We start from the raw sequence: 10,166 nt of genomic DNA, 5'->3' as shown, positions 1-10,166 counted from the left end.
AAATACAAGAGTGAGCCATTAGGGGGTGTTATCTTATGGATCCCATCACCGCAACCGCCCCCTAGCAACGCACGCCACAGGCATGGAGATGAAAAGGTGTAAAAGAAGGTAGGTTAAACGTAATTGCGTAAACACGATTCGATGCCACAGTTTTTCCCCATTAATACGCTTGAACTGGGTAAAAGGTTTTAAATAAGTGGCTTGGACGGTTTGGCTCCCGTTGCTAAGCTGCGTCAGAGGTGGCTAAAAGGCTAGCAATGTTCACCTAGCAGCAGCGAGTTGTCGGTTAGCCACCTTGCGAAGCGGTTAACAGCTCTTAAGTATCATGCCAACGTTGTAACATGTATAGTACGATACGCATGAGGTGATTGATAAAGCCGTGAAAGTGTGGCTAATAATAATGACGTCAGAGCTGTATTTTATGGCCCAGTTGGTTAGCTTCATGATGAAGCTAACCTAACCTATGGCAGCATGAAACGACTTTCTTCGCACTGCACACCACTTTAACTATAACATTGAACGAGTCAAACATTAAACTGAGTCCTCTGCCAGTCAAAAGTTTGAACATACTTTCTCATTCAGTCGCACTAAAAGTGTCTAAACTTTTGACTGCCAGTGGACATTTTTAGATTTTATTATTATGAACATAACATGTAAGACATTAACTTAAGAAATACACCAGTTTAATAGATTGAGCATGTCAGAGGAATTTACAGTAAACAAGGTGGTTTCCAGGCCTGAATTTAAAACGATGACTGTTTGAGCAGACCTTATGTGTTCACTTTTCAGGAAGTCTGTTCCACAGGTGACGAGCATAACGGAATACTGCTTGTCCTATTTTTGGTTCTGATTCTGGGAACACACAATAAACCTGCCCCTGATTACTTGAGGGATCTGGATGCTTCGTATGGAGCTAATAAGTCCAGGATGTAATTCGGTCCAAGACCATGTAGTGCTTTGTCAACAAAAATAAGATTTGAACTCTGTGTTTTTACTAACTGGAAGCCAGTGAAGTAATTTGAGGATTGGAGTAATATGGTCCAGTTTCCTGGTGTTAGGACAATCAGCGTTATCATTTTATAACAGAGATCTGGTATTCATTATACTGTGCAGGATACACACATATCCGTTTTCAACAGAGACATCTGACAATTGGGTCTTTGCAGACTTTGAGATGTGATGCTAAAATGCTCACATTTGACCCTATCAGTTAGTTTTCCTCCCTTTTTATGGTAAGCTGTCTAATGGTGGCCACAACTTCCACAACAATGAAGTGTGATTTGTGTCATCTCACTTCATCCTCAGATCCCACCTTCATTAAGGAATTGCCAGGCTGGCAGAGAACCAGATTAAAGCTTCACCTGAAGACCTAACGATGCCTTATGTGTGAGGAGAATGGGAGGAAGTGGATCCAAAGCCAAGGGCGCTTGGCCTTTCTCAGGCAGCGGGGCAGGTGGCGACTCTGTCGGTAACGGCAACGAGCAGTCGATGGCCCGCCTCAAAAGTCCCAGAAATGCGACACCCTTTGTTTTTACTAGGAGGAGGTAAACAACACTGATGACCGTTTGTTGAAAATTGCTAAATCAATTCTTTTATGTTATTTTGGCATCTCGAAAGTTGTAAAATTCAGAATACTTAAACTAAATACTTTATATAATGGTGCAAATTAGTGCGTGACAAATTTTGTGAGACTTTGTAAGGCAGGATTTGTTTTCTTCTTTTTTTTCAATGTCACCACTGAAGGGAAGTAGCAGTGGTAATGAATTATTAATTCATGTAATAATAATAATGTTATGTACTGTGATATATGAGGGGAAATTCAATTTGTGTCTGTTTGTTCTTACTGTGCGGTATTCTGTGTTTGCTTTTATATCAGGTTTGAATTGTGCTTCAGAAATACATTTGGATGGGATTGGGTTTATGCGGTTGTGCTCCACTGCTGGCATCTCCAAATCTGTATCAGGTGGTTGAATTTTGTTTAATGTAACTGTTGTTTTTGGCAGCTCGCTGTACTACGATGAGGACGGCGACCTTGCCCACGAATTCTACGAGGAGACGGTGGTGACAAAAAATGGTCGGAAAAAGTCAAAGTTGAAGCGGATTCAAAAGAATCTGATTCCACAGGTGAGCTCTTTTTTTAATTTTGCATGTTGCCCTGGATTAATTTACAATTTCTAATTAAAAAAATTGGTGAAACGCTACCATAATTGCAGTTGGTATTAGGAAGGCCTGACTGACTTTTTTGTTTTTGCTTTTGTTTTAGGCAGTGTTCGATTCCGACGATATTTGACAGATTAAAATCCGAATAACCGAATCAGCCAATTCATTAAAAAAAAATAAAATAAATAAAATAATAAAATATTTGTTGGTCTCTTAATGCTTACATCAATAAAGATATGAATTTTGCATTGTATTACTAATTTTAATAATAATAATAATAATGCCTTTTCTTTTTTTTTCTTTTTTTTAGGGGATTGTGAAACTGCAGCATCCCTGTATTCACGTAGACTTCCCCATCGTCCTCTGTGAGGTGTGAAGGTTTTTGTTTACATATGAAGAACCGGAGCAAACTCCTCCTCTTGAAGGAAAAAGAGGTCAGACCCGACCGAGCCTGTCGGTCCAAACATGAACTGTGGTCCGGAGTATGAAAAAGTCCGCTGCAAAGTGACGTATCCGTGTTTTGTCATTCACGTACAGGTAGTACAGATGTCGGTCACGTGTTCACTGCCCAGCTGAAATAGTATGCAAGCAGACTTTAAAGGGGACATATTACGGAACAATTACTTTAAATGTATACAGAAAGTTGGAACTTTGTATTACCTATGAAGACCAAAAGCTAAGCAGAGCTACAGCATTCCCAGCGTGTAATTTGGCTTGTTGATGAAGTTCTGCTTCCATAAGTGAAAATACAGAATTTCATTGGGCACTCACTTTGTTTTTATTGGCACTTAACTCATCAAAACCCCTAAATCCCATCCCAGTCTTCATTGTGACAAAAGTGACGTCCTCGTCACTGGCCACACATTAGAAAGTAAGCTTATCATGTTAGTAAGACAGAAAAAAAAAGAAATATATTATGTCTCCTGTAAAAACAACACATCATCACACTACGCTGGTTGTCTAATACAAAGGAGTGTTCGGGCCACACTGAAAATGAAAAAAAAAAAAAAAGTAAAATGACGAGGAGGAGTAGTGAAATCTTAACAAAACCCATTTTTTCCCCCCTATAAAATCTTATATAGATATATTTTTAGCCATTTCTTGTACAGTGGTGCCTTGAGATACGAGTGACATGACTGTTTTTTCAACATAGAAGCTGTCCGGACAATTTTTATTTTATTATTTATTCATTTATTTTTGCTCTGATTTGTGAGCAAAAATTTGAGATGCGAGCGCAGAGCACTGTATAGTGGCAGTGAAGTCAACTCACTTCACAACAGGAAGCAGTTTAACAGATAGTAAGCAATTCTTCAATAAAGAAAAAAGGCTGCTATCTTGTGCTAACACATAATGAGAAATGACAAAGATGAGCTAACAAATAGCATTTAAGTGGCGGTGTTATAAGGCTTTATGGAACACACATTCAAACACAAACAGTGCTATTTGAACACAGCGCGTAGACTATCACTACTCACAAGCATATATTCTTTATCCTCTGTAAAATACATTACTGCAGTTTATAAGTTTATAAGTCACTATTTCGTCAACATGACTATATTATACTGCCACCTGGTGGCCAAGTTGCGCAAATCAATGTGCTGCAATCAATTCATGGTGTTTAATTCTTTACATTTTGTTGAATCACTTTATTGCTGTATGTTTTATTTTCATTCAGTGTATATTATATAGTGCTATTTTTCTGGTTAAAAACCACATTACTCAAATTTTGTTTTTTGGGAGAGGCTAGAATGCATTAATGGCATTTCCATTCATGTCAAGGCACCACTACAGTTGATTACTTTTTTTTTCATAAAATGACAACTTTTCAACTTAAGAATCTTGTTTTTATTTTTGTAATAGTACATATTTATTTTTGTGATAGCTATTTCTTGTAATTACCGACTACATTGTGTTACAATAGTCTCACTTTATTTTTTGGAATATTTAAATGTATTTAATTATGTTTTTGTAATTGAACACGAGAGCTCATAATATTGGGATTTTTCTCATACCAAAATTTCTTCTAAGGTTAAGGATTTAATTTGTTTTATTTTTGTTTTGTATTTGTTTCCCCACCATTTCTTTATATTCACATGAATAAAAACATTTTATAATTGTTTTCCCAATATGAGGCCACCTCACAAAATATTTTGAATATTTTTTGTAATTTATAGTGTAATTAAATTATCATAAACTCTATTTATTCATCTATTTTTCCTAAACCTTATTTCTCTGATTTTTTTTAATTATTTTTTACTAGGACCCGACAGATTAATTGGCCGGTCGATCTTTCTTATTGTAATGTTGCAACTTGCAACTTTTTCCTTCTTTTCAGTGTGGCTCTATAGTCGCTTCTACAAAATGGCAGTGGAAATTAGTGTCTGCCTTTAGTGAGCCGTACAGAGGTAGCAACTGTGTCTTCGTGTGTGTGTATCTTTGAACGAATGAATGTGTAAATGCGCGGCGTTGAGCGGCGAGTAATTTATTGTGTTTTATTGTAATAAACGTTTGGTATATGAGCCTTTTTAAGTCACGTGAGCTCAGACCTGCACTAGTGAAAATAATGCACTGTAAATAATTCTGATGCATTAGTTGGAAATACTTGAATAAATAGTTTTCTGAGCTGAACTTCTTGTGTCACAAATATGTCTTTTACGGATCTCAGCATGGGAGAAATGGTAGCTCCTTGTTTTTTTTCAACCAGTTGATGAAAATGGAATTTATTCACCTGGTTTGTATTGTGCTTCTCTCGCCAAAGGTTAAAATGGAAATAAGCTCGAGCTCACCCACAAAGTTCCAACTTATATGAGACGAAATGGATGCAACATTGAACAAATTTGTAATTTTATTTTTTCTCGAGCATTCGCCTTTACAATTACTCAACCACACTCTTCAAATTCTATGACATGTCTATTAAGATGAGTTTTGTTCTCCACCTCCAGATGGCAGCAGCAGTCACATTTCACCAAACCTCTGAACTGAGCTTGTTTCTTCCTCTCTTAATAACAATCCTCCTGCTATTGTGCCTCTCATGTAATGATAGGGCCTAACTCACGCACTAAGACTACAATCATGACCATTTGTGGCCTCGCCGTCACCGTTTTGGCAGCGCACCAGCGCTTAATGGCAATGTAAACATATTCAGAGGCCTATTTCGCGGACAATAAATGGCCTGCTGTTCTTTTCCAGGCCTGGCGTGCTGTCTGTAATTGTGTGGAATGTGGTTGGGTGTGTTCCGGTGCCAGAGGTCACTCATTTTCATGCGCTTCCTCTCCCAGCCTCTTTTGATGTTGTGCTGGGAGCCCAGCGAGCATCAGGGGGAAGATAAACCCGTCTTCATTTGGGGCCACCCGGCTTTATCACATTTGAGTATGAATTCTTGTAGATTACATAATCTAACCGAAGCTAAATCTTTTTCCTTATCAGGCATTTTGTCTGAAAGTTACCATACAAGTAATAAAAAAAAAAAAAAAAAATAAATAAAAATAAAAATAAAAATAATCACCTGAATATATATTTTTAAATCAACTAAATAATCAGGCATTACATAATAAAAATGCAATAAAAGAAATAAAACTATCATTCTAGAATGAAAAATTCAATTAAACAATGCAAATTTAAATCAATGAATAGAAAATATATTGCGTAATTAAATAAGAAAAGATGAATTTGGATTAAAATATGGTTAAAATGTTATTTAAAAAAATCTATTAAATGAATAAGAATATCAACATTTTACGTTATTGAGACAAAAGGTCCTTAATTAAAATCTAATAATAAATTCAAATTTCCAAAAGTCAAATAAATCAATTCAAAATTAAAAATAAAATTAAATCATTTAAATGCAATAACACTAACAAATAATTAAATATTAAATGAATAATAAAATAAATTATGAAAGGCCTATCATTAAAATATCATTAAATAAATACCAAATATCCATATAATGATAATTCAATTTAATACATCATAGTTAAAAAAAAAAAAAAGATATTCAAGTAAATTAATAAAAATGTGATTTAATAAATGAAGTTTTGGAATGTTAAAATTGATCATTTAAAAAAAGTGACCATTAAGTAGGTCTCCATTATTTCCTTAATGAATTAAATAATGCATATTTTAATTAATATCAATGCATACTTTTTTTTTTTTTTTTTTTTTTATCACTTGTAAATCTACTTGTATGTAAATTGGACAAATCAGCTTGTCATTGTACTGGAAATTAAGGTATACATGTCTTGTGTGCTTTATATACAAAAGACAGTCTTCAGTTGTCTAGCTATAGCTATGTACAGTACAGTAGCTCTATTTTCCAAGAAAACTGCATAATCCCTGTATCCTGAATTATCAGCATTGTCGGCAAAATCTCACACTAACATCATCATGTGATGCCACGATCCTCGTCGTGGGCAGGATGAAACTGCTACAATGTTTCCATTGGGGAACCTTTGCACCACTGTATTTCCCTTCACAAGTACATGGCTTTGTCCTCTTCCCGCTTTCTTTGTGCACATGGGAACATTCTGAGAATGACTGAAAATATTTGCTTTCATCGAAAGCGCTGAGAATAACAGAACTAAACAGGGCGTGTTATCGCAGTATTTCCTATTTTAGCTCAATTAGTTTACTTATACTAGGAGTGTCTTCGGAATTTGTTCCGTTACCATGCCTGTAAGTAAAAACACTTCTTTGCCCATTGGAACTTTGACTACAACAGAGATAAAGAGAGACTGGAGGAGTTACTTAAAGGCAGAAAAGTGGATCTCATAGGGGAAAAAAACCCCTCAGTTAATTAAAAAAAACAACAACAAAAAACATTACTACTAATAATTAATAATAAGGAATTACAAAAATATTGTAGTGTGACAGTTAGGGGTGTGAATTGCCTAGCACCTGACGATTCGATTCGTATCACGATTCACAGGTCACGATTCGATTCGATACCGATTAATCCCGATACGAATTTATAAGTCGATTGTTGCGATTTTTTTTCATTCAAATTTAGAAAATACTAATCAGTAAGCTTGGAGAGTGTAAGATTTATATGAAAATGTATTATTTATTTATCTGAAATTTCAGTCTTATAGAGGTTGTAATCTGTTTCATGTTTGAACAGCATTAAAATAAAATATTAAGGCTTAATGTTCCGTTCATATAACATTCTTCCATGCTCAAGGTGTGAATTCTAACCCGAAGTCAGACGTTTTGTTGAATATTTTTCCATTAAAAATGGAAGTTTAAAAATCGATTCACACACACACACAAAAAAAAAAAAAAAAAAAAAAAAAGGCAATGATGATAAGACGTTGAATCGGTAAGACTACCGAATGAACAATTCTGAGCTCTTTAAAAAAAAAAAAAAAAAAAAAAAAAAAAAAATCGATTTTGTTTTTTATTGAATCGATTCGAGAATCGCGCGATGTAGTATCGCGATATATCGCCAAATCGATTTTTTTTTAACACCCCTAGTGACAGTATACTGATCCCCCTGCGCTAACAGTAAACAAATCCCCTTTTATTCCAAACTGACAAACTTACCATTGCACAATATAAATCAATAACCAAGCCCAAAGAGGTATATTTTGAAATAAACCTATGGGCATCGCGTTGTGTATATATACAACGCAAGACAGAAGAGGATTTGACATTCAATAAGTTTGACCAAAAACGAGGCAGAGCTGAAATACTTCCTGTTTTCATTCTTCTTGTTTCAAATTTACACTATATCTAACTAATAGTGTGTCGCCATCTAGCGGTCAACAGTGGAATTACACACCAAACTAGTACAATTTCTGGAGAAATTGCGTGGGAATGCTGAAAGCTGAATGCATGTGGAATGCTTATGAAGTAATTAAGAGATAAATTATGAAATTATGAACTGCTGGTTATTGGACAAGCACTTTGGCAACTGTGCTACCAAGCAGTATCAACCACCTGGTAATGATGATAATAAGTTATATGTATGGAAGTGGGCATAGAAAGTGATACTTAAAAAAAGTGCAATGTCTGTCCCATTGAAAATGAATGAGGAAAAGTTTATCTTTAATGTTAAATTGTGCAAATACTGTAAGTAATGTGGAATCAGACGATATATATTTATATATATATATGTATATATATATATATATATATATATATATATATATATATATATATATATATATATATATATATATATATATATATATATATATATTAATCACAATAACATATTGGAAATGCTTCAGCATTCCCACAATAAACAGGAGACAGAATATAAGACAGTGGGACCGCGAACCCACATGGAGGAGTTTTTACTGTAAGACTTATGTACAAGTTTACCGTACTTTAGATGCGTTTTTCTTGGAGTGCAGTGTAATGAAGAATGTGCGGAGATTGTTTGCGCCTGGTTCCCTTCAGTGGATGGACCCCTGACTCAATGCATTCCATCGCAATTAAAGAGCGACGGGGCCCAAAGTGAAGGTGACAGGGTGTGTTCCCCGTTTCCCTGCCATTGTTTGGACTTCCTGCCTTTTGCTGATGTCACATTCGGGAAGCGAAGGTCAAAAAAGAAGAGGCGGAGCCCCCCGGAGGGGAAACAAGCATCCATGGCTTTGTTCCTTTTCACAGCCCTCTTCCATTCATACGGATGCTTTCCTAAAGCGCGCTCTCGGCGGGAGGGACCCCCATGACACTTATGGTGAGTCAGCAAAGGCTCGAGAAACAAACGGCGGAAAACGCCCCGTTTCCACCTCATGTGCCTTCCAAATAAATCTTGAAGGGCCAGCTTTTCTTAACAGTGGTAACAACTTACCTTAAAAATAAATTTCCATCTAATTCAATTTAAAATGTCGTTAAATGATTAAATATTTATGTTAATTAAGAAAATCAATGGGAAAGTAAACTGAACATCTAAAAAAAATTAGAGGTGTCAAAATAGTGCATTCATTTTGAGTTAATTTAAAGTTCCTTTAATGCCACTAATTTTTTTAACGCACGATTAATGACCGCCCCTTACTTGGAAAGTAACAATTCCACTCGTGACGCAGCAAACATATCCAATCAAAATTTAGCAGTAATGCATTTATTAATAATGCATATATTTGTGGAGACTGGAATCAAGTTGTAAAAAATGTAGAGAATTTCATAAATTACTTCATGTTAAAGATTAGATTGCTCTTATTATGAAAAGAAAAATTCACTGAACTGTCACCATTTTCTTAAAAAATGCAATTATGCCATCTAGTGGCAGAAAAATGACCAACACAAATCAATATCACACTATTTTTTTCCCGGTACATCTTTTTAATTTTAACTCAATTTTATGAATGAAGAAAATTGCTGTATCAATGGCTAAAAGATGCAGCCATATATCTATTTTTTATTTTTTTAATGAGTATAACTTTAAAAAATGTTTTCTTGTTTATTTAGAACAGAAATAAAAGTTGTGATTAATCGTGAGTTAACTAGTGAAGTCATGCGATTCATTACAATTAAAAAATGTAATCGCCTGACACCCTTAAAAAAATACATTAAATAAACAAATTTAACAACAAATTTAAAAATGTAATGAAGTGAACAAATCCATTAAAGAAAAATACATTTAAATAACATTAAATTCTCTATTTTTATTGAATATATGTCACATTGACATTTCAACTCTAATGAATGAGTCATTGTTTTTCTCTAAAGCAACATAAAACGGACAAATGAGTATGCGTGCTTCATTGGACATTACAGTGCAAACACACTTTCTTATCTTGACATTTGCCGGTTTCATGCCAGCGGCTGTCATCGTTGGCCTCCAGGCGTGGAGGCCATGTGCATAACACATGCCGGCTGTCTCAATGTAAAGGTGGCAAAACACTCACCACTTAAGTCACAAGCTTGGAAAAGAAGCGAAAAAACAAGTAATTATAGAGCAATAAAACACTCGGTATAGGAAATCTAAAAAAAGGAGCCATTCAAATTCCCATTTTCTCATTTATTGACTTTACTTCCGTCATGTTTTTGTAGGGAAGCTGAGG

At 35.0% G+C, this 10,166-nt stretch overlaps 1 protein-coding gene across 1 annotated transcript; it reads left to right on the top strand.

Annotated features, from left to right (window-relative positions):
• Positions 1-24: 24 nt before the first annotated feature.
• LOC144024433 (tumor suppressor candidate 2-like) lies at positions 25-4,788 on the top strand. Its single transcript, XM_077530701.1, has 4 exons — positions 25-108; positions 1,306-1,544; positions 2,004-2,124; positions 2,471-4,788. The coding sequence occupies exons 2-4, from the start codon at positions 1,396-1,398 to the stop codon at positions 2,534-2,536; spliced, it is 336 nt and encodes a 111-aa protein (XP_077386827.1). The 5' UTR covers positions 25-108; positions 1,306-1,395; the 3' UTR covers positions 2,537-4,788.
• The last annotated feature ends 5,378 nt before the right edge of the window (positions 4,789-10,166 follow it).

This window comes from Festucalex cinctus, chromosome 8 (assembly GCF_051991245.1).
Source record: "Festucalex cinctus isolate MCC-2025b chromosome 8, RoL_Fcin_1.0, whole genome shotgun sequence".
Lineage (NCBI taxonomy): Eukaryota > Metazoa > Chordata > Actinopteri > Syngnathiformes > Syngnathidae > Festucalex > Festucalex cinctus.
Note: the sequence above shows the minus strand (reverse complement) of the source record. Positions and strands in the feature narration are given on the sequence as shown.

Excerpts from the sequence above, each read along its gene's own strand:
- LOC144024433 (XM_077530701.1), top strand. The coding sequence starts at position 1,396 with ATGGGAGGAAGTGGATCCAAAGCCAAGGGCGCTTGGCCTTTCTCAGGC. Across the intron at positions 1,545-2,003 it reads TTTGTTTTTACTAGGAGGAG|CTCGCTGTACTACGATGAGG; the intron begins GTAAACAACACT and ends TGTTTTTGGCAG. Across the intron at positions 2,125-2,470 it reads AAAAGAATCTGATTCCACAG|GGGATTGTGAAACTGCAGCA; the intron begins GTGAGCTCTTTT and ends TCTTTTTTTTAG.